A 24,641-nucleotide genomic window follows, 5' to 3' on the forward strand; every position below is an offset into this window, starting at 1 on the left:
GAGATTGTATGTATATGATTGGCATATAGTATTCCCTTGCATGGATGTACCACAATTTAGTTATCTATTCATGTATTGATAGTTGGTTTTCAGTTGCTCAGTCATGTCAACTCTTTGCCACCCTGTGGGCTGAAGCCTGCTAGGCTTCCCTGTCCTTCACTGTCTCCCTGAGCTTGCTCAAACTCATGTCCATCGAGTTGGTGATGCCATCCAACCATCTCATCCTCTGTCACCCTCTTCTTCTCCTGCCTTCAATCTTTCCCAGCATCAGGGTCTTTTCCAATGAGTCGGCTCTTCGCATCAGGTGGCCAAAGTATTGGAGCTTCCGCTTTAACATTAGTCCTTCCAATGAATATTCAGGGTTGATTTCCTTTAGGATTGACTGGTTTGATCTCCTTGCTGTTCAAGGGACTCTCAAGAGTCTCCTCCAGCACCACAATTTGAAAGCATCAAAGTATTGATAGTTATCTGGCTTTTTTCCAGTGTTAGTAATTATAGATAGTGCTGCTCTATACAATCTATGTCTGTCTTTTTGCATGCATTTTATGTGTTTTTAGAAAGTTGCAAGTAGCTAATTTCCAGTTGATTACTATTTTATTTCAGACAGCATCCAGCTCAGACATTGTGAGAAGATTATTAGGGGGGTAGAAAAGTATATTTTGAATAGGAAAAGAGTGAGATTTTCCAAGTCCCCCGGATCACATTCTACACAATTGTTTATGCTTACTTGAACCAATTTCAGGATATGTCCAGAGAAGTCTAGCATTTAGGGGATGGAAATGGAAAAACTGTCTTCCATGTCTTTTTAAATATTTTCTTCTTTAAGTTGACAGGGAGAGAAAATAGGATTTCAAGAAGACAAAGTAATGTTAACTTGAGTCCCTTTCCTCACGTTGGGGCAAGGAACCACAGGCCAAGGGAAGAGGCTGACCCAGAGCCCCCTCTTGATACCCGGCACCCTGGAATTCCTGTCCAGAGGGACTCAAGCCCACTTTGGGTCATACAAAGGGCCAACCAGACCACTGGGTACCGCTGACCCTGGTGTGGTCAAGGGGCAGCACTTTGTGGGGGAGTGTGGGTGGGACATAGAGCTCTTGGGTGGGAGTGCCCACACATGAGCCACAAGGCCACAGTCCCTGTGCTGTGAGATGAAATCAGAGGTGAGAGGGGAAGGGTGACCTGCCAGTGCAGGGCCAACTCTCCTGTGCGCCCCTGTCCTGGTGTGGGATGCTGAATTTGCACCTGGCTTTCCAAAAAAGATCTTCATGACCCAGATAATCACGATGGTGTGATCACTGACCTAGAGCCAGACATCCTGGAATGTGAAGTCAAGTGGGCCTTAGAAAGCATCACTACTAACAAAGCTAGTGGAGGTCATGGAATTCCAGTTGAGCTATAGCAAATCCTGAAAGGTGATGCTGTGAAAGTGCTGCACTCAATATGCAAGCAAATTTGGACAACTCAGCAGTGGCCACAGGACTGGAAAATGTCAGTTTTCATTCCAATCCCAAAGAAGGCAATGCCAAAGAATGCTCAAACTACCACACAATTGCACTCATCTCACATGCTAGTAAAGTAATGCTCAAAATTCTCCAAGCCAGGCTTCAGCAATATGTGAACCGTGAACTTCCAGATGTTCAAGCTGGTTTTAGAAAAGGCAGAGGAAACAGAGATCAAATTGCCAACATCTGCTGGATCATGGAAAAAGCAACAGAGTTCCAGAAAAACATCTATTTCTGCTTTATTGAGTATGCCAAAGCCTTTGACTGTGTGGATCACAATAAACTGTTGAAAATGCTGAAAGAGATGGGAATACTAGACCACCTGATCTGCCTCTTGAGAAATTTGTTTGCAGGTCAGGAAGCAACAGTTAGAACTGGACATGGAACAACAGACTGGTTCCAAATAGGAAAAGGAGTATGTCAAGGCTGTATATTGTCTCCTGGCTTATTTAACTTATATGCAGAGTACATCATGAGAAACGCTGGACTGGAAGAAGCACAAGCTGGAATCAAGATTGCAGGGAGAAATATCAATAACCTCAGGTATGCAGATGACACCACCCTTATGGCAGAAAGTGAAGAGGAACTAAAAAGCCTCTTGATGAAAGTGAAAGTGGAGAGTGAAAAAGTTGGCTTAAAGCTCAACATTCAGAAAACGAAGATCATGGCATCCGGTCCCATCACTTCATGGGAAATAGATGGGGAAACAGTGTCAGATTTTATTTCTTGGGGCTCCAAAATCACTGCAGATGGTGACTGCAGCCATGAAATTAAAAGACGCTTACTCCTTGGAAGGAAAGTTATGACCAACCTATATAGCATATTCAAAAGCAGAGGCATTACTCTGCCAACAAAAGTTCGTCTAGTCAAGGCTATGCTTTTTCCCGTAGTCATGTATGGATGTGAGAGTTGGACTGTGAAGAAGGCTGAGTGCTGAAGAATTGATGCTTTTGAACTGTGGTGTTGGAGAAGACTCTTGAGAGTCCCTTGGACTGCAAGGAGATCCAACCAGTCCATTCTGAAGGAGATCAGCCCTGGGATTTCTTGGAAGGGATCATGCTAACGCTGAAACTCCAATACTTTGGCCACCTCATGCGAAGAGTTGACTCATTGGAAAAGACTCTGATGCTGGAAGAGATTGGGGGCAGGAGGGGAAGGGGACAACAGAGGATGAGATGGCTGGATGCCATCACTGAGTCAATGGATGTGAGTCTGAGTGAACTCCGGGAGTTGGTGATGGACAGGGAGGCCTGGTGTGCTGCGATTCATGGGGTCGCAAAGAGTTGGACACGACTGAGTGACTGAACTGAACTGAACTTCCAAGCTCTGGTGAGAATTTATTTGCCAAGACAGAGGCCAGAATATACTTTGTTTGGGACTTTGTTGGCTTGATTTGTACCTTTAAAATATTTAGACATGTGGCATGTGGACTTTCGTTTGTACCTTTGCCCAAAGGTCTGCAAATATTAGGTGCAGATGTGCTGAAGAAAGAAAACTAAAGATACTTTCATGCCTAATTTGCAATACCTTACCTGTGAAATCATTCTAGGAACAACTTTGGCCTTGGGACATTTAAGTTTCAGGGTGACTTGAGTTAAATATTCTTTTCTGACTCAAGGATAAAAATCAGGCCAAATTGAATGGCAACTAGACCTAGATTTTTTTCCCCTTGAATTCTTTTCTTAGCTATTTAAAAAAAATTATTAAAAGTTTTTATTTTTCTTTATTTTGGGCTGTACTGGGCGTTCATTGCTGCACGGGCTTTACTCTAGTTGAGAGCAGGGGCTACTCTGTAGCTGCAGTGCTCGGGCTTCTCATTATGGTGGCTTCTCTCGTGGAGACCAGGCTCTGGGCATGCGGGCTTCAGTGGTTGCAACTCATGGCCTCAGCTGTAGCTCCTGGGCTCCAGAGCACAGGCTCAGTAGTTGGAGCACATGCGCTTAGTTGCTCCCCGGCAGGATCTTCCCAAATCAGGGATCGAACCCATATTTCCTGCATTGGCAGATGGATTCTTTACCACTGAGTCGCCAGGGAAGCCTCTTAGCTATTTTTATAAAGTAATGCTTTTATTTTAAAAAGTGTGTTTGTGCTGGAAAAGTCTTTGTCTAGTCCACTTGGGCTGTGTAACAAAGTACCGCATCCTGGGTGGCTAAAACAATAGATATCTATTGCTCACAGTTCTGAGGGCTGTATGTCCACGACCAGGGTGTCAGTATCATCACCTTCTTGTGAGACCACTTTCCTGGTTCACTGCTGGCATCGTCTCTGTGTGTCCTTACCAGATGGAGCTAGGGGGCTCTCTGAAGCCTCTTTTATACGGGCACTAATTCCATTCACAGGGCTTCCACCTTCATGACCTAAGTGCCTTCCAAAGGTTCCACTTTCTAATACTTTCATCTTTGGAGGTTAGGATTTTAACATTAACTTTGGGGGGGTCACAAGCATTCAGACAGTAGCACTCATTAATCCCTCCTGGTTGGATTTGCTAGTAGAAATCTGGCTGTTTGGGTCACAAGACTGTTGGTTTATTGTAAAGAGCATGATTAATCCGGCACCTTCTGGAACACCATGGAGAGAAAAGTACATGCCCAGGATCAGACTGCTTACTGATGCTACTCTGTCACTAACTAGCCTTAACTAGCTGTGCAATCCTGTGGGTTCATTTCTTAACCTTTCTGTACCTTAGTTTACTTTTCTGTACAATGGGGGGATAATTGTGTTTACATAAAAAACATTGTTACAAAGGCTAAATGAGATAATCGAGAATTTAGAACAGTATTTGGAACATGCTGCTGCTGCTAAGCTGCTTCAGTCATGTCAGACTCTGTGCGACCCCATAGATGGCAGCCCACCAGGCTCCCCCCGGTCCCTGGGATTCTCCAGGCAAGAACACTGGAGTGGGTTGCCATTTCCTTCTCCAATGCATGAACGTGAAAAGTGAAAGTGAAGTCGCTCAGTCGTGTCCGACTCTTAGCGACCCCATGGACTGCAGCCTACCAGACTCCTCCGTCCATGGGATTTTCCAGGCAAGAGTACTGGAGTGGGGTGCCATTGCCTTCTCTGGAACATGGCTAATATGTCGTGTCCGACTCTTAGCGACCCCATGGACTGCAGCCTACCAGACTCCTCCGTCCATGGGATTTTCCAGGCAAGAGTACTGGAGTGGGGTGCCATTGCCTTCTCTGGAACATGGCTAATATGGAACATAGCTAATAGTTAATGAGAGCCTTTATTTTATAGAGAATTTTTATAATCCTAAAAGTGAATCTGCCATTTCATGTTCTTGTTTGCTGACAGCTGCAGGCCTCCAGAATCCCAGAAGACACCACCGAGAACACCGAGGGTGACAACTCTGGTCACAGTGCTTCTGTAGGTGCCCATGGGGCTCAGGATGACCACGATCAAGAGGTATTTAAGGGAGTCCCCTGACGGCCTAGTGGTTAAGGTTTGGCGCCGTCTCTTCCGTGACCTGGGTTTGATCCCTTGTCAGGGAACTGAGAGCCCACAAGCTGCACAGTCAAAATATTAGAGAAAAAATGGCTTATTTAAAGAAGAGGTATTTGGGACTTGACACCCTATGAAGGCTTGCTGTTTGTACAGATTCTAGAGGTCAGTTCTAGCCAGGGAGGATGCTCATGTATTTAATAGCCAGTAGTGTGTGGGCACGACTGAAGTGACTTAGCAGTGTGTGGGCACCAGCCCATCTGATTGGACTTAAGCGGGAGAGCTGGGAGAGTCGGGAGGACCCTGCTGAGGGTGGCCTTGTCATCCCTAAGTCATGGGAAGTTGGGGAGATCTCACGGAAGGGGGAGCACCTGAGTTTCCAGCTACCTACCATCCAATCAGGGGGCATTTTAAAATTTTGCCCAGGTACTGCTCTGAGTATGAGGTGCATATCAGTTTCAAGTTTTGTAACACAGAAGCTCCTAAATGTTACCAAGGACCCCTTGGCTCAGAACCATGCCCCTGGGAGTCTGCTGGTTTATTTTCCCCATCAGTGCCCTCATTTACAATCACAGAGCCCAAATCGGGTCCCTTATCTTGAAGCAAGAGATGGGTTATTAATTGCCAGTCCTCTGCCCCAATGTAAGCATGAGCAGCTGCCATTGCCTGCTCCTGCCTCAACGCTGGCTCTTTCTTGACTTTGTTCACTTATCTTTGTGACGTTGCCTTGCACGTGAATTCCCAAACTGTGTTCTTCTCTCCTCCCTCCCTGTCCCTTTCTGTCCAAGGGCAGCCACTCCCCTCCTTGGGAATGTGCCATGTTTCCTCAGACAAGGCAGCTGACTTTTTAATCCCATGACTGAAGTCACCCACAGTCCTGAACCCCAGGATGGGGGTTTTAACTGGAGCTGTCTTCTAATTCTGGAGTGGAAAGAGGTTTCCTGTGAGGCCTCAGAGATGCCTCACAGGAAGTGAGGCATAAGGCATATAAGTAGCTCCATTTGTGGTATTAATTACTTTTTAAAAAATTATTCATTTGTACCAATGGATAGTCAGAATTACTGAAAAATTGGATCATGGAAAGTTTTCCGAACAGATTCCAGATATAGAGAGTAACCCTTGTTAGTGGTGATTGATATTAGTAGGTCTTTGAGACCTGCTGGAATGTTTTAGAATCCAACCCACACATCTGACTCATCAAGCCCCAGCCTGTCTTGTACAACCTCCCTCATCCATCTTCCTCATTCACCTCAGGATATATCCAGTCAGTGTACCCCTGCCAGCTCTTCCATGAACCCGCCGCCCTTGTGGGGGCAACTCCAGGCTCTGCTGGACAGCTCTTTCCCCCAGTACGGTCATACCTGGGTCTCCCAGGACAAAGCACATCCAGGCTTGACTCGACTCAGCCAGACTCTTTGAGGTTCATTCTTCACCAGACACTCCTATGTTACTGTGACCCCTCTCCAGGTCTCCTCCCACTTCTCTCCTCACCCACATTCAGCCCAGCTCCAGGTTAACAGCACACATCTCCAGACTTCCAAGTCTACCCAACACTTTTGATATCAGTCACAAGTCGGGGGTGGGGAGCCCTCAGATTCCCTTGGTTGAGTCATTTGTAGACAGTTCACAGGACTCAGGAGAAGGCTCTACTTTCAATTGCAGGATTATTTACAGCCAAAGTCTGCACATTAGCAATCCTCCTAAGAGGCACGTCAGCAGAATCCGACACTGGGAGGTTCTGAAGGCAGAGCTCCCGTGTCCTTAGGGACGCATGGCTCTCCTGCATTGACATTGACATGCAGCTGTGTTATTGTGTTGCTTTCTCAGGAAGCTCACACACCTTCTGGTTTCCTGTTTTATTGGGGTGTCATTATGTAGGCGTGACTGACCCGAGTGCAGTCCAGGTGTTTGCACCCAATCTTATCTCCCTCCCTGGAGTTGGATTTGGGTTGATAACATGTGGCTGAAAGTCTCAAGTCTCTGACCACATGGTAGGTCTTTCAGGTGAGGCCGGCTCCCACTTAAACTACCAAGTGCCTCTGTTTGGATACCTCCTTAGCAAAGATGATGCGGTGTGGTCCCAGGGACCAGTGGAGCTTGAATATAGACTTTTCTTTCACTTGGGAAATCTCAAGGGTTTCGAGACTGCCTCCCAGGAGCCAGGACTAAGCCAGACCTCTCTTTGGCTAAGGTTCATTCTTCAGATATTCCTATGTTACTGTGACTCTCTCCACCTATTTCCCTGTCATTTAACTAAAAATGTCTTCACAGCAGAGCCCAGGTCTTCTCCATATATCATTTGTAACATGTTCGCATAGAAAGTACTTGATGGAGTAACATCAGAAATTCTCTCTTTCAGTTCAACTTTGGAGACATCTTTGTGCATCAGGCCATTCACACGATCGAGTATTGTCTGGGCTGCATTTCCAACACAGCCTCCTACCTCCGGCTTTGGGCCCTCAGTCTGGCACACGCACGTGAGTGAGTGGGCCGCCTGGCAGGGTGACCATCACACGTCCCTTTGGAAACAGATGTAATGTACTTGGAGGAGAAAGTGCCTTCTGGGTTGTTTCTGGTGTGTTTGCCAGAAGAGTGGCTCTTTCAAAGTGTTAGTAGAAGTGACTTTTTTTCAGGAGGTCTGGCTTTGTATTGCTGAAATGATTACCCTCTGTATCAGGTTCCTGTTGCTGCTGTAACAAATTATCACAAATGTAGCAGAGGTGACTGAGTGCAGCACACAGCAGCTTAGAACACTGTGAAATTGACTATCTTACAGTTCTGGAGGGCAGAAGGCTTAAAAACAAGGTGTTGGCAACTCTCTTTTTTTCTGGAAGCTCTTGGGGAGAATCTATTTCTTTGCCTTTCCTAGTTTCTACAGGCCTCTTGTATTTATTGGTAAAGATTTAAGCCCCAAGAATGACTTAAATCTGGAATCTTGACTCATGGACTTACTTTGTAAAATTTCTCTTGATTTCTGCCTGCTTCTCCAGTCTCGACTCTTGGTGTTTCCCTCCGTGCCCCACTGGCTCTCTGTTACCCCCCACCCCCTCCCCATTTCTTGTGCAGTGGCCACGAGGAACGGCCCTGAGGCTCCTGAAGATGCCACGCCATCTCGGCCCTCCGTGCGTCTGCCCTCACCTGTAATATTCTTCCCTTCTTGAACCCTCTCTGCAGCCTGATGTCTCATTCCTCCTTCAGAACTCAGCGTGGTTGGCTCCTTTGCTGCTGGTCTTCCTCCCTGGCTCCCAGTCTGGAAGGTGCCCTTCCCTAGGTTCTGGAGGTGCTCTGACCTAGTACAGATTGTAACCGTGTCTTGTTAGCCTGTCTCCCTACTAGATTCTGAGCTCCTGAAAGGTAAGGACCCTGGCTTTTAACTCTGCATTCCCAGCCCTGGGCATCATGCCAAGAACAGAGAACCCAGGCCAGAATGTGTGCTAAATAAATAGAAACCAAAGCAGTGAAAATGAGCCTGGTTATTGATTTACAGCAGAAAAGCAGGTGCTCAGAGTTAGTGTGGTCTTGACTGCTTTGGCTGCTTGTTTTCTTGTACAAACTCCTGTAATTATAGTATCTCCCTGGAAGGGGGAGTGAGAGGACTCTTTGGTGTCTCTTCTTATAAGGGGCACTAATGCCATCATGAGGACTCTACCGTTATGACCCCATCTAACTCTAATAATTTCTTTTTTTTTTTAAAGGTTTTTTTGATGTTAACCATTTTTAAAGTCTTTATTGAATTTGTTACAATATTGCTTGTTTTATGTTTTGGTATTTTGGCTGCAAGGCATGTGGGATCTTGGTTCCTCAATCAGGGATCGAACCTTTGGCCCTGGTTTTGGAAGGCAAAGTCTTAACCACTGGACAACCAGAGAAGTCCCCCAATTCACTTCTTAAAGGCCCCATCTCCCAAGTACCATCCCTTGGGGGTTAGGGCTTTAATATATGAATTTGAATTCAGTACATATTAAATCGTATTACACGTATTCTTTTGTGTTTCGCTTCTTTGGCATAAGATGTTCCTTCATGTTGCTGCCAGTAGCTATGGTTTGCTCACCTTCACTGGTGAATAATGTGCCATCATACACTTGTCCTCTTGATGGAAACTCCTCCAAAACTGCTGTAGATGACCGTAGGCAGGTAACCTAGGGTGTAGATGCCCACGTTCTCCACTTGGGAGCGGAGTTGCCGAATTGTAGGGTGTACAGATCCAGGATTACTGTATGAGAGTAATCTGCATTTGCCCAGTAAACCACGTGGTTGAGAGTGTTTCTCTTGTGTCTGGCAGAACTGTCTGAAGTGCTCTGGACAATGGTGATGCACATTGGCCTTCGCACGCGAGGCTGGGGAGGACTCGTTGGGGTCTTCATCATTTTTGCCGTGTTCGCTGTTCTGACGGTAGCCATCCTTCTGATCATGGAGGGCCTCTCTGCTTTCCTGCATGCCCTGAGGCTGCACTGGTATGACCTGCTTGTAGAGTAGACGCTCACTCGGGAAAGAGGGTGGATGGGAGGGAGGGCTAGCTGACTGGGTTCAAATCCTGACCTGTTGTGTGACATTAGCAACTCCTGCGCCTTTTCGGAACCTTAATTTAGTCCCTTCTTGGTGTAATACCAAATGATGTCTTATATATACACACACACAGTGACTGCTCTAGAAGACACGTTAGTTCCCATTCACTCCTTTTAAATGTTCATTTGTTATTATAATTGGCTTCATAAGGGACACCCCAACTGTTGGTAAGATGACGGATTGGAAAGGCTCACAGAGGGAGATGCTGAGCAATTCTGGGCTCTCTGGCCCTTGTTGCTGAGTGTGGGAATTATACCAACAGAACAGGCAAATAGTTCTTGGAAAAGGGAAACTCAAGGAGGGTACCCCCCAGGAGGAGGGCTCTCACTGGAGGCCCTTGACATGCATAGATGTGTCCAGAGGCAATTGGCCATCACTGGACTGATGAATATGCAAACATTTGCTTAGGCTTCTGTTTCTCTCCCGGGTCACTTTTCAGCCAAGAATTTTGGGTATGTCTTCTCTACTGAAGCATCAGGTTTCCCATACGTCCTGGCCAGACTCTCAGCTTCACTGAGGCTTCCTCCCTCCATCTGTGGCCACTGTTCATAAAGAAAAGGTTTTCCATCTCACCTGTTGATTTGAGAGAATCATAGCCTTCGCTGCCTGAGGCTATAACATTATATTTACCCATGTCATTAAAGAAATGAACTCTGCAACATAATAACACAGAAGTGACCATTTGTGGTATCTGTTATGTAAGTTATAAAAGTGTAAGTCAAGGCTCTGGTGGTTCTGCAGTTAGGTAAGCCCCACAGTTTAATATTAGGATAGAAGCAAACCGCCTGTACCACATGGTGGTACATTGTCCCATGACCATCTCTTCAGACAGTGCTGCCCAGAAAGGACTTCCCTGGTGGTTGGGGATCTGGGAGAGGTTGTGCTGTGGTCCCTGAGGTCACTAGTAAAGGCCTGGAGAAAATGGGGGGCAGAGAAGGTGTCAGGGGGAGGCAAGAGAAGGGTTTGAAAATAAAGCCCCGAAACCCCAGGATTCCTATGGTGGCTGCCAGGGGTGCCTTCCTCGCCTGGGGCTTGATTTTACACTCTTTCCGCTTCTCCCTTCCGGCTGCCAGCCTCTCATTTCTGTGTTCAATTCCCCTTCTCCTTGCCCCCAACAACAGGGTGGAGTTCCAAAACAAATTCTACACCGGGGCTGGTTACAAGTTCTCTCCATTCTCCTTCAAACAAATCCTGGATGGGACAGCTGAGGAGTAGCTGCACGTCTGGAGGCTGTGGCCACCTGTCTGGCCACCTCCTGTTCCAGTCTCTGTGCCAATGAAAGAAGTTTCGTCTTGTCTTTAAAGTCAGCCTGCGCAAGGCCATCAATGAAATGATTGTTCTCACTAACTGGAGGCAGGAAGCCCTGTATTATTTATCTGTAAGCCCTGGGATTTGATATGACTTCACCATGTCATAGAGAAACTACACGGGCAAGTCATTTCAACTTGGAGCCTGTTGTCAAATACTAAAATGATTGCAATGAGGGGAGTGGGAGTGCCAAACTCATGTTTTCATGTAATTAAACTTTTGGGGCATTCACTCTTTCTTTAAGATTTTTTTTAAAGAAAACTATTCTGTAAAATTGAGTACTGATAATGATAGGCCAAAGCTAAACAATAGAGTTATACAAACAAATCCTAGGGAAGGATTATGTTTTTTTTTTTTAATTCCTCATTTCCTCCTTCCTCAAACACCTTCTTTTCCTTGCTGGGGCTAAACTTTACAGGATTAGGAACTTTCTCATGAATTTTCACTCCAGGTGAGGAAGAACAGATAATATTCTCTGCTGAGAGGGAGGGCTGGCCCCGGTGTGGCTCTCTGAATCATTAAATCCTGTGGAATTAAGTTTGACAACCTTCAACAGTGATTTTGTTTATTCTCAATGCGCATTATGCCGGGGTAACTGGGGAAAGGGATCCACAGGCTTCAGCGGGTTCTGGAAAATGGCTTGCAGGGAAGGAGATGGCCGGAGAGCCTGTCCTGATGCTTTCTGGGTCAGTTGGCCCCAGAGTCATTTCTTAGGCACCCACATTGGCAAACTTCCGAGAGCCAGGTGTAGAATAACATGTGTTCTGTCAACTAGTCTGAAGGGCCTTTATCCAGATTCATTACCGTCTTTATGGTAACTATGGGGCTCTCAGGTAACTCAGTGGTAAAGAATCCACCTGTGAATGCAGCAGATGCAGGAGATGTGACCCCTGGGTTGGGAAGATCTACTGGAGAAAATGCCAACCTGCTCCAGTATTCTTGCTTAGAGAATCCCATGGACAGAGGAGCCTTGAGGGCTACCGTCCACGGGGTCACAAACAGTCAGACACGACCGAGCACATGGTAACTCTATGGGTGAGTTAAGTGTCATTAACAATGGTGTCATGCTTTATAGTTTACAGAGCACTTTTACATAGCCTCTAACTCATAATCAGATTTCAGAGGATCTGACCAAACGCAAAATCATCTTTTGGACAGATCTTTTTTTTTAAGCTCCCATTGGCCTCTCTGCACTGTGGGGTTGACTGGTGCTCATGGACGTGTCCATGTCACCTTCCACGTCAAGTGTCACGACTTGTCCAGCACAATTTAAGGCACAGTTAGGTGCTCAACAAGGATTACTTTAGTGATTAAAACAGGCTGAGCCCAGGCATAATAGTTGGAGTCAGAAGATGTGTATCTGAGTTCCCACTTTGGTACTTCATCAGGTGTGTGCTTGGGCAGGAAATGGAGTTGTTCCTCTCATTGCCAAACTGTAAATAGCACTCTCCACCCCGGGGTTGGGGAGGGAGGTGCGGTCATGGAGCAGCAGGTACGGACGAGGTGTTCGGCCAATGGCACCGGTGGAAGGAGAGGACAGACTGAAGCTGTGTGTAAGTGGCAGTTGTAAGTCCATAAGTCCCCATGCTGCCAAGGTCACCAGATGGCTTCAAGGTTCTCAGTTCATCACTCTTCTCAATGGCTATCTAAAAATCTGTGATGCGTAGGTGAATCACAGTCTTTTGCCCTGTATTCTAAACAGTGATGACTGTGAGAACAGGTGTGAAGGAGCAAAACTGTCTCTTCTGCCCCTTGCCTGGACCCCTGCTCTTTCAGAAATTCACAGTCTCTCTGGGATCGATATAACAGTTTCCTCCAAGGATTGGCAGTCTCTTTCTCAATGAGAGATGTAATTTCCTCTTTAAAAAGGGATTGGGTGAAGGGCTGCTGAGAAGAGGGTGTGACCTGAATGTCACTCATTAGCCCAGGATGCAGGGTTGTTCTTCAAAGAATCTGTTCACGGAACTGAGCCGAAAGGAGGAGAGAAGATCTGAGAGCCGGGCTTCTTGGAAAGGGAAGTCCAGAAGCCCGCAAGAGGCCCCAGCTTCTGTGTAAGACTTGGGTGCAGTAAGGTAGAGAAAAAGAGCTCGAAACAGGAAAGTTTTCCAGGAAGTATACAGAGGTAAGAAACTCTGACGGGCAACATAGTTCTGGGTTTTTTCCTGCTCTGGGGGGGCTTAGGGTATTTGACCATTAGTGCTTGGCTGAATACAGATGAAGTATAACAATTTTGCTCTTCTTACTGATGATATTGCCAAACAAATTACATCACACACACACAAATTCAGTTTTTTTTTCTTTTTTTAATTTTATTTTTAAACTTTACAGTATTGTATTAGTTTTGCCAAATATCAAAATGAATCTGCCACAGGTATACTCGTGCTCCCCATCCTGAACCCTCCTCCCTCCTCCCTCCCCATACCCTCCCTCTGGGTCGTCCCAGTGCACCAGCCCCAAGCATCCAGTATCTTGCATCGGACCTGGACTGGTGACTCGTTTCATACATAATATTATACATGTTTCAATGCCATTCTCCCAAATCTCCCCACCCTCTCCCTCTCCCTCTCCCACAGAGTCCATAAGACTGATCTATACACCAGTGTCTCTTTTGCTGTCTCATACACAGGGTTACAAGTTCAGTTTTTAAAAGCTCTACATGGCCCAATCATCTCTGGCTAAAAAATTAAGCACAGCAAAATGCAATAGAATAAAATGTCCATTAATGAAACCTGAACTCCTTCTGAGTCCTGGAGTTTCACAGTGAATCCCTAATGTGTCAGTTCTTTGAAGGCGGGCAATGATTACTTTCCACTGAAAATTTTCAGGAGTGATAGTGAAGGATGTGGAGCGTCTTCCCCCACGTTAATCCATATTCTTTTGAATTGGTCTGACAGGTTGCCCATCCACCATGCATCCACCAGTCCCTCCATCCATCACTCCATCTCTCCCTCTATCCATCCATCTGTCCAACCTCTTTCTAGGCTAGAAGGGATTTAGAATGACTTAGGGAGCCGAAGAACAGAAAATGCCAACTCAGCTCTTCCAAAGTTCCATTTCAGCATTAAGATTACAAGCTCTATCTCTCAGTAACATTTCTCACTCATATCCATCTCTGAAGCATTTTGTCCTGTTTATGAAAGCTTATTTTATGAAACTGTGGCAGAAACTCAAGAAAACAGAGAATACTTTCCTTATCTGTTAACTTCAAGTTAATATTTGAGTGTCCTCTTAATGACTTGGAGTGTAAGCCCCTTTATAATTCACAAATGTGAATACCAAAATCCTAAAAATATCCTATCAACACCCCTGCGCCCCCCGCCCCCCACCAGCATGTCCCCACCAAAGGAATCTTGCTGTTGAAGGCCTTGTATAACTTACCAGGGCAGGAATGAGGACTTTTTCTGTTGCAGGTAGTTGGTATATATATATATATTTTTTTTTTTTCCCCCCACCCTTTAGCAACCTCCACTGACGTAGAGAATGCATCTGAGTCTTGACCATCTTCAAGGGCTGGTCTTGCATTTGAGCCAAGATGTCTTCAAGACAGACTGATATTACAGTTGGTGAAACTGAACAGGTTCACTCCTTTGAGTGAGTCACACATGACTGCCCACTTTTTTGTCCAGCATCTCACCCCTGCAGCACCTAGTTTCTTCCGTATTCAAAAGATCTTTCTTTCTGTAAAATACACTGATTTTACAACTGAAAGCAATGTACAACAAGATCATTTTTAGTGAAAATTAATCCATTTTGTTTTGCTCTTCGTAAGCATAAGGTGATTGAAAGGGGTGGATGTTGTGTTAAATATCTGATTGGAGTTTTTTGGGTCTTATTTTCCAATAGGCATATGGCACATGTGAGGTCTTCCTAACACCACTTACGTTGACTCCTGAAGTGCAATCAATCTATTTTAGGAAGCAAGCTACCCCTCCCTTCCAGTTTGGATAGTCTTTCATTTGAGTCCTAGGTGTTCTCTTGTTGGCTGAATATTAGAAATAATTGCCTTTGGAGAAATACATATTTGATAACTCTGTAGATGCTTAACTTACCCTGAGTGTATCTGACTTGTGACTGTGGTGAAATTTTAGAAATTTTGTTGGTACTTTGATGAGAAACAGTGCCAACATGAGTGCTTGTGTTGCGGTGGGCACTGTGTCATATTACACAAGCATCATTTCATTTAATCCTCATAATGCACTTAAGAAACTTTATCAGCTGAAAATCACACATACCTGGCTAGTCTGAGTATACTGGTGTTTACAATTAATCATAGCTAATTACAGACTTCTTTATTCCTTCTCTACTCCACTGCTTCACTTGACTAGCCTAAAGAAAACACACAGACATACAAACAAAAAAGAGAGCTTTCTTTTATCCCCAGGGAAAACACGTCTGGAGGTGAACAGTTCAAAGCTGTAGAAGAGCTCCGCGTCATGGTCGTCAGGTCCCAGGCTCTTTTCTAGCTTATGCTCAGACTTAGCTGAGAGTTTCCATCTTTCCAACTTCATATTTGTATCACCACCCATAATGGCTGCTGAAGCACCAACCATCATGTCTCTGTGACCCAGGGAGGAGACAGGGGCAAAAGAGGACTTTCTCAGAAGCCTTCCCCAGCAACATCAACCTGTATCTCAGTGGCCAGCCCACAAGCAAGGTTCAGGGAAGACTTGTCACTGGGAGGGCAGCAGGCTGCTTCTGAAGGTAGAGGGTATTATTTTTATTTTCAGACGAGGGAACAGAAGAGTTTCAGCCGCTATGTCACCATGGCTACTGACTTACTTTTCTCCCTCCCTGCTTCCTCTCACCCTTCCTTCTCCCTTCTTCCCTCCTTGTCACCTCTAATTCCTCTTCTCCCCTTTTCTTCCTTCTCTCCATCCCTTTCCCCTTCCCTTTCCTTCCCTCCTTTATCCTGCCTTTTCTTTCCTCCTTCCCCTTCTCTCCTTCTTCCCTCTCTCCCTCTTCTCTTCTTCCTTTCTTCCATCTTCCTATGTTTAATTTATGGCTTAGATGGTAAAGAATTCACCTGTAATGTGGGAGATGTGGGTTCGATCCCTGGGTTTGAAAGATCCCTGGAGGAGGGCATGGCAACTCACTACAATATTCTTGCCCAGATAATCCCCATGGGTAGAGGAGCCTGGTGGGCTACAGTCCATGGAGTCACAAAGAGTCAGACCTGGCTGAGCGACTAAGCACACACACATACACACACACACACACACACACAGAGGATACCTAAAGATTTTAATTTCTATAACTTGGTTAGTTACTACAGAAGTGAACAATTTTCCAGTTTTATTTGCAATTTCTGTTGGGAATTGCCTGGTTATATAATGTGCTCGTTATTCCACTAGGACCTTAACATTCTTTTTCTTGAATTTATGGTTTATATCAACTACAGACACCTATTACCTATATAATGGCTCTTCTTGTTCTTTTAATTTTTGAAATTATGCTAAAAAATACACATAAAATTTACCTTTGCAGCAATTATAAAGCGAACAGTTCAGTGGCATTTAGTTTTATAATTTGGTTACACAATATTGTGCAACCACCAGCACTAGCAGTGGGGGCTTTCTGTGCCAGGCCACCTTGTAGACTTGTGGCCAGTCAATGACTTGATTGTTTCCAGGTCGAGAGCCTATCCTGACCCAAGAGGTCAAGGCCAGTGATGGAGGGCAGGTGGGGCTCATGGCGCAGGGGTCAGTGACTTAGGGAGCCCTATGACACGTCAACTGTGCATCTTCATTGGTTCATTTCTTCCAGAGTTTTCATGGTAACAGACATAGCCTTTCTAAAAATTAAATAATTCAGAAAAGTATAAAAGGAAGTAAGAAAAAGCCACCCTAAGTTCTACCAGCCAGGTAATTCTTTCCTCACTTTTTCCTCTTGGCCAAATCCTCGTCCTTCTGATCTCAGTCCTTCAGGACTGGCTGCCCTAGGTCCCAGGACTGGGCAGAGCAGGGCCTCCCTTACGTTGCCAGAGCAACCTCTGCCTACCACCCCTGGGCCACGTGGCTCCCACGTGAATACTTGACTTTATCCCCCGTTTGTAAGTACTTTGGGGACAGGAACCCTTTTCACTATATTTTATTGTCTGATACATGGTGGTGTTCAATAAATATTTGTTGAAAGACAAAACACAGTTTCAGACATATCTCCTGAAATTTCTATGTAAGTACATATTTAAATGAAATTTTATGAACTGGGATCATTGAATATGTGCTTTAGGTACATATATTTTGGGAAATACTTTTTAGCACCAAATAGACTTTCACCTAAGAGCTTTTAAATGGCATTCTGTTATAAGAGTGTTTTGTAGTATAATTTGTTTGGTCACTCCTCGACAATCGGCGTTAAAATAACAGTGTGCTGCGTTTTCATACACGTTATCTTCATCTACCTTTTTGATTACCTCATTAGGATGAACCCGAGAAGTGAAACTGCTTAGTCAACATTCTTTCATCTTTGCCCACCTGCCTTCTGGGAAGGTTGTAGCCGTGTACTCTCCTATCAGTGTCAGTGCCTGTTTCACTTACCCTGGGTAGTGTTGTTTTTTGTTTATTCTGGTTGCACCGCACAGCATGTGGGATCTTAGTTCCCAACCAGAGATGGACCCTGCGCACCCTCCATTGGAAGCAGAGAGTCGTAACCAGTGGACCACCAGGGGAGTTCCTACACTGGGTATAATTGATCTTTTGTATTTTTTCAAATTCAATAGAGGAAAATGGTAACTTGTTTTAATTTGAGGGCATGGTTCTTGTCATATCATGGAAAGCAAATATTATGATTCTCTTCTTCAGTCAAGAAATAGATGAGGACTTTGCTGGCCATCCAGTGGCCAAGGCTCTGTGCTCCCAATGCAGGGGGTTCGGGTTTGATCCCTGGTCAGGGAACTAGATCCTACATGCCACAATGAAAGATCCCGTGTGCCGCAGTGAAGGTTGACGATCCAGTGCTGCAACTAAGACTTGGTGCAGCTGAATACATTAAAGAAAAGAAACATGAAATAAAAAATGTGAATCTCCTTTCCCGCGATCAGCTTTAATTCAAGAGATACTCTGAAGCAATTATCATGGACCTGACAGCTTTTGCCAGGCTGTGATGAATCACTTTGCTGATAAGAGAAGGGAAGTTTGTAGGGTGTTTATGACCCATGGAGCTACCTAATCGGTTAAAACAAACACGTTAAATTAAAACTCATCTACTTGGTAGTAAGTGGTAGATTTCCTGGGTTTCTCCTCCTGCCACTCAGTATTTTAGTGAGCAGACTCGCTGGAAGACTGCTTTATTACTCTTCTAAAAAGTAAACCTTTATGATTGTTGAAATTGTGAAACATGTTTAGATTGTTATGAGAAGTCATAAAACTTGACTGGCAGAGATTAAGTGTTGGTTGAAGATTGAATTTACTGTTAAGCATTTTAGTTGTAACTGAACTTAAGATGAACTTACTGGGATTTTTAAAAATTTTTTCCCCAAATTGTTTTATTCTCTAACACTGTGCTGTGCTTAGTCTCTCAGTCACATCCGACTCTTTGCAACCCTATGTATTGTAGCCTGCCAGACTCCTCTGTCCATGGGGATTCTCCAGGCAAGAATACTGGAGTGGGTTGCCATGCCCTCCTCCAGGGGATCATCCCAACCCAGGGATTGAACCCAGGTCTCCCACATTGCAGGTAGATTCTTTACTGTCTGATCCACTCTAACACTGTTAGTGGCCATACTCACTTTCAGTTTTTAAGTCCGCTGTCATGATATGCATGGCTGTTCTTTAGAGGAAAAAAATTGGATATAATTGACATATAATAAAATTCACCATTTTAGAGTATATATAATGCAGTGATTTTTAGTATAGGCACACGTTTGTAAAGCCATCACCACCATCTAATTCTCACTGAATAATCTCATTGTCATATTTTGGTTAAGTTAGTACTTCATTTCATCTGGAAACATGATATTCAGTCATAGCTAATTTTTAATGTGTACTGAAGTCCTTTTGATAATTAACCAAAGGCGACTTTTTCTCAAAAGTTTTTTAAAAGTTACCAGGTAAAGAACACCTCTCCAAAAGGTATTTGGACAACATTTGGAAAGAGAGCATTAGGAATTTCTGGAACATTCCACCTTTGTGAATTTCAGCCTCTCAGACGGTCCAAGAGACCAATTATTTTTACGTTTTCCACTCTGTGAAAATAACAGCCTTTTGTACTTTTCACGATCTCCTTTGGGAGAGAGGATTTCGTGAACTCATTTCTGAGCATTATTGATTTCTCTTCCATCTGGAATATTTGTGTGTCTGTGACAGAGTTTTAAGGAAACAAATAATATCTACTTTATAGTATGGTTTTTATGTGTATCTTTGGTGTCTCCAGCTAGATTAAAAGCTCCTTAGGGCAGGGAATGTGTCCCATGCTCCTACAAACCCTCCACAGGAGCCCACGCAAAGATACAGAGGTGGCACTTGGCAAACACTGATGACCTTGACTTGCTTCTCTGCAACTGCTCTGCAGCTATTTATGTTCTGGGAAAAGGGGATCTTTGAGTTCTGCTTTTGCTACTTACTAGTGGTCTGATATTGGAAAAGTTACATACAAATCTCGGAACCTCCTTTTTGAAACTATTTATTTTGAAAAATGTTACACATCTGCAAAAGCAGAGGACAGTCAAACCCCAGTGTACCCACTACCCTCCTTAAATAACTGTTACTATAAGGCCATTCTTTTTTCATCTGCACGTCCATCCCCTTCTGCACTCTATTCCTAACCCACCATTGAATTATTTTAAAACGAATCCCAAACATTGTTGTATCTAAATATTTCAGCATCTGTCTCTAAAATATAAGGATTTTTTCTACCATAGCCATAATGTCATTGTCCCAGCTAATGATGTCCTCAGTAATTCTTTAATATCATCAAACTTCCAAACTTAAATTTCCCTGATTTTCTGTCATCTTTGTCATCTCATTCTCTTGTTGTTGTTTTATAATTGATTTGTTTGACTGAAGATCCAGGCAAATTAACTCATTTATTTGGTTGGTTTGTCTCTTTTCTGTTAGTCTGTAGGTTCTCCTCTCCTCTTTTTTTCTTTCCATTTATTTACTGAAGAAGTTGGGTCATTAACCTGTAGAACTTCTGGCATTTTGGATTTTTCTTTTTGCATCCACGTTGTGTAGTTTAGCATCGTTTCTTCATTCTCTGTATAAAATGGTGTGTGGGTGTTAGTCGCTCAGTCGTGTCCGACTCCTTGCGACCCCATTGACTGTAGCCTGCCAGGCTCCTCTGTCCATGAACTTCTCCAGGCAAGAATCCTGGAGTGGATTGCCATACTCTTCTCCAGGGGATCTTCCCGAGCCAGGGATCAAACTTTGCTCTCCTGTATCGCAGGCAGATTCTTTACCATTTGAGCTGCAAGGAAGTCCTGTACTTCTGAGCTACAGGAAGTATAAAATGGTAGGTAGAGCTAGGAGTTCAATCAGACTCACGTTCAGTTTCTTCTTAGGAGACTACATCACAGCTGATGTTGTGTATCCTCCCTTGTGCCTCTCATCAGGAGCCACGTTGCCTCTGATCATCTTCAGCGGCATGAAGGGCCAATGTCAGTGGGGTCAGGGGTGTTATCAGTCTTATCTATTTGAATAAAGTTCTCTATCAGCTTTTTACCTAGTTTATCAGCCATTGATGATCATTACCTGGATCCTTTATTTTGTTAGGAGTTGCAAAATCATGAACTTTAATTCCATCCTTCTTTCTGTATGTTTTAGCTGAAATGAAAGAATACTTTTCTTTCACAGACTGTTTGGTTACTCTAAAATACAGACAATTTGTACAAGAAAGGCAAGATACTTACTAGTTTTCAGAATGAGTTGTTTTCTTAGTGTTCTCCAAAGATGATCAGTGAGATTACAATTTTAGTAATCCTATGAACAATGGATTTTTATATCTTTGGGCTTTAATTCTTTGCAGCAATTTTTCTTCTTTATATGTATATATATGTGTGTATATGTGTATATATATATGTGTGTGTGTTTATAATACATAATGAATTCATGGATATTTCCAATTCAAAATTAGAAAGTAAAGTGTTCACATAACTTTTGATTTTTGTATATTCTTTCTCTTACACTGAAATCTTGGTTCCTAATAATAGTAACATAATTGCTTTAAGCTACAATATGTACTTGTGTCAAAATAATGATACCAACATTATTGCTAACAGTATAATTAGTGAGAATAGATTAGGGTGTCTGTTTATCCTACCAGGGCTATAGAATGAAATTACTATTATAAACCTATTTAAAATTTTTCCCCACTAATTTCAGCTTTCCTTGTTTTATTCTTGTTTTAATGTTTAGGGTTAATTTTTTTTTTTTTTTAAGGATTAAATACCCCAGGTGGAAGGGATAAAAAGAAACTTTATGGGTTTCTGTCAGAATTAAATGAAAATAAGGTGAGAAAGCACTCTGTAATACCTGATTATACTGTAAACCATAGCATTTATGGAGCAGTAAAGCATTGGCTATTGTGATTATCTCTCTCTAGCACAGCCCACCCTCATTCCCAGTCAGAGAACACTATTGGTTAAACTGTCAAGAGCTCACCTGGCCCCAACTCCGGGTTGATTACTAGCCATTAGAACTCAATTCTTCCATTTGGCCATTCAACCTTCTCCATGATTTAACTTCTCCATGTTGCAGGTTTTCCACTTGTAAAATGGTGATAAATTACAATACCTACTGTACTGATTTTCTGTGAAGAGTAGAGGAGAATATGCACTCGATTTTCTTTCTTTCCTTCTTCCTTCCCCAGTTTCCTGCATCTTCCCTCTCCTGTCTCCTGTAGGACAGCTGTGTGGGGAATCCAAACCGTTTGAAAGATGACAGCCAAGCAGACAGAGCCAGTCACTATCGTTAGCCTTCGGGAGCTGAACCTAGGGACCCCAGAGCCACAGCCGAGAGGTAAGGGGACCATAGAAGTCTCTGGTCCTCAAGTTACTGTTGAATTCCCTCTCTTCTCTGTATTTACTATTTTTATAGCAACAAATTGGTTTTCCAACATCCTCCAGAGTGAGTGATAATCCATACACATTGCCTCCCCACAGGGGCTGTTCCTTTCACTCTGTTTTTCCTTGTTAGAGTCCAAGACATTCACCGTGGAAGAAGCCGTGGAGACCATCGGATTTGGACGTTTCCACATTGCCCTGTTTCTGATCATGGGCAGCACAGGGGTGAGTGCTTAGAGCTGATTTATAGTTGGATATAGGAGTGTGTATCTGTTAATCCCAGACTTCTAATTTATCCCTTTCCTGCCCTTTCCCTTCTGGTAACCATAAGTTTATTTTCTATGTCATGAGTCTATTTCTGTCTTGTAAATAAGTTCATTTGTCAATACTCATTTTTTTTTAAAAAGGTTTAAATTGAAACACTGAAAAGAGAGGAGAAACCTATGGTATCATTCTAAGTCAAATTAGATGCATGGTTCTCAACATTTTATGCATAACTGTCACCTCGATACCTGCTGTAATTATAGATTCACCGACCCTGTAACTGGCACCCCTGAAGGTTTGTTGGTGCCACTGAAGGTAGCTGGAGTTCAGGGCCCCACGTGTCTGGGATGTGTGTGTAACAGCAGCACGACAGTCTCAGTCCATGACAAGGACTCCTAGGTCTCAGGCGTCTCTAAGGTCTTCTGAGATCTTCTTTTGCAGTGCGTCTCCTTCATGACTGCCCCTAGCTTCTGGCTGATCCTTCTCCCATACGGCTATTAAATCAGAGTGGGACAGAGCTTTATCCCTTATTGACTTATTTCCTTCTAAGACTCCTGAGAGGAGTGGAGTCCAGGTTAATACTTACCCAACTGCTCTCTATTAGCAAAGGAGGTAAGTTTAATACCTAAGTTTTCTTCTGAGATCATCAAGCCACCTCTTACACATACTTTTTGGACTAAAACATACCAACTATTTGAATTCTAAACATGACTATAATACTCTCCAAGGAGAGAGATGAGCCATTATGATATATTTCAAATTCCCGCATATTAGCTAACATTAGCCATGCCTGTTTCATCCCAGACCTTCGAGTTACACAAATACAAGAAGTACCATAATAAACACCCGATACAAATATCCTGTTATTATTCATAGAATGTATCTCCAGCAAATGCATCTTTCCCTCCCTATAATTTCCCTTTTTTCCCTTAATGTCCTTTGGTCCCTGTCAATCATATCATTATTCATCTCTTCCTCCAGGCAGAAAACCTCAGAATGATTTTGGAATCTTCCTTGTTCATTATTGCATTGAATTTCTATAATCTAACATCTACTTCTTCCTTTCCCTGGGACATCAGCTCATCCTGGAATGAATTACAAGATATGGACAGAGGAAGATATTTCTTTCAATAAAAATATAAATATTTAGTAACACATCTTACACTAATTTTACTAAGCAGTCATTCTTTCCCGATGATGAGCTCTTACTGTTTTGTATTCATTGCTTATTTTCTAACTTTCATGAATCTTGCCTCCCCATTGCAGCCTCTTGAAATCAGGGACTATTTCAACAATCCATTTGCAAAGGATATGCCCTGAGATCTCGAGGATGGCAAGTATAGGACAGCAATGTTGGGTTGACGTGGATGCTGCTGAATAACTTGGGTCATCTGCCAACTAAATGGCCCCCACACAACACCCTCATTGTGTTAAATGCAAAAACATGAAATATCACAAGGGAATACATGTCATACATCTTGAGGGATCCTCTCAAAATTGTTCAAACCATGAATGTTACATCCATGAAAGCCAAAGTTGTTCTGTGCTTCTTTATCCAACTAGCAGGGCTGAGTGGGTATATAATAGGTAGGAAGGAGGAGGTTAGGACTAGAAGGATGACAGGCAGACATGGGAGGCAGTGACAACAGGCTAGCACTTTGACACAGTGTTTTCCTTCCTTCTTTTTGAGGTTGCCGAGGCCATGGAGATCATGTTAATAGCGGTTGTGTCTCCTGCCATCCGCTGTGAATGGCAGCTGGAGAACTGGCAGGTGGCACTAGTGACCACGGTGAGTGCCCACTTCCTGTACTGAGAATGAGGCAACTGAGGACCTGGGGTTTCCGCTCCCCTTCCTCATCCCCCTGGCGGAGGGCCACGGAATCCCTCTCCACCTGCTGTTTTGGTTCCCAATCTAGCATTTGAGGCCTTTCTCCCTTTTCTCTTTTCCTCTAGGGAGATAACCTTGAACTGCTCATTTTCCAGACCCTAGCAGGAGCCCGGAAGAGACACAAATCAGAGAAAGTGAGCCTTAGCCAAATTTGGGGATTCACAAACTGATATGAGTTAAAAAAAAAAAATCAAGTGGCTGACCTAGAGTTGACATTAAAAGAGATATATATTTGACAAGGAAGGCCATTAGAAGAAGAGTAAAAGGGAGCGGGGGGGCTTCCCTAGTGGCTCAGATGGTATAGAATCTGCCTGCCCATGAAGAAGACATGAGCTTGATCCCTGGGTTGGGAAGAGTACCTGGAGAAGGGAATGTCTACCTACCTGAGTATTTTTGTCTGGGAAAATTGTAGGACAGAGGAGCCTGGCAGGCTACAGCCCATAAAGTTGCAAAAGAGTGGACATGACATCACAACTGAATAACAACAACCAAAAGGGAGCACAATATGTGACCCCAAAGTATACTGCTTTGGCCTGTGGATTATTTTGAACTGAAGACACTTGAGACCAAGCAGACTCAAGAGAAACTTTTACATTTCCCTTAACTACATAAAAGAATTTAGATAGGGAGCCTGGCTCAGAGAGAGAGAGAGTTATTGCCAGAGATAACTTTC

At 43.7% G+C, this 24,641-nt stretch overlaps 2 protein-coding genes across 7 annotated transcripts in view; both read left to right on the forward strand.

Annotated features, from left to right (window-relative positions):
- The window catches only part of ATP6V0A4 (ATPase H+ transporting V0 subunit a4), a 71,462-nt gene extending 60,089 nt beyond the window's left edge, over positions 1 to 11,373 (forward strand). For 2 of the 4 annotated variants that reach the window (XM_027538879.1, XM_027538882.1), the window contains 4 exons: positions 4,800 to 4,910; positions 7,306 to 7,423; positions 9,229 to 9,400; positions 10,634 to 11,373. In XM_027538879.1, coding sequence (XP_027394680.1) covers positions 4,800 to 4,910; positions 7,306 to 7,423; positions 9,229 to 9,400; positions 10,634 to 10,727 — 495 coding nt within the window. In that variant the 3' untranslated portion in view covers positions 10,728 to 11,373. The remainder of the gene's footprint in view (positions 1 to 4,799; positions 4,911 to 7,305; positions 7,424 to 9,228; positions 9,401 to 10,633) is intronic. The other 2 variants (XM_027538881.1, XM_027538880.1) reach the window with 1 other exon arrangement.
- Positions 11,374 to 11,913: 540 nt separating this feature from the next.
- SVOPL (SVOP like) overlaps positions 11,914 to 24,641 on the forward strand; it is a 134,856-nt gene continuing 122,128 nt past the window's right edge. Inside the window, exons 1-4 of one of the 3 annotated variants that reach the window (XM_027538890.1) lie at positions 11,914 to 12,942; positions 21,657 to 21,772; positions 21,950 to 22,041; positions 23,771 to 23,869. In XM_027538890.1, the coding sequence (XP_027394691.1) occupies positions 21,691 to 21,772; positions 21,950 to 22,041; positions 23,771 to 23,869 (273 nt within the window). In that variant the 5' untranslated portion in view covers positions 11,914 to 12,942; positions 21,657 to 21,690. The remainder of the gene's footprint in view (positions 12,943 to 21,656; positions 21,773 to 21,949; positions 22,042 to 23,770; positions 23,870 to 24,641) is intronic. The other 2 variants (XM_027538888.1, XM_027538889.1) reach the window with 2 other exon arrangements.

This window comes from Bos indicus x Bos taurus, chromosome 4 (genome assembly GCF_003369695.1).
Source record: "Bos indicus x Bos taurus breed Angus x Brahman F1 hybrid chromosome 4, Bos_hybrid_MaternalHap_v2.0, whole genome shotgun sequence".
NCBI classification, from domain to species: Eukaryota; Metazoa; Chordata; class Mammalia; order Artiodactyla; family Bovidae; genus Bos; species Bos indicus x Bos taurus.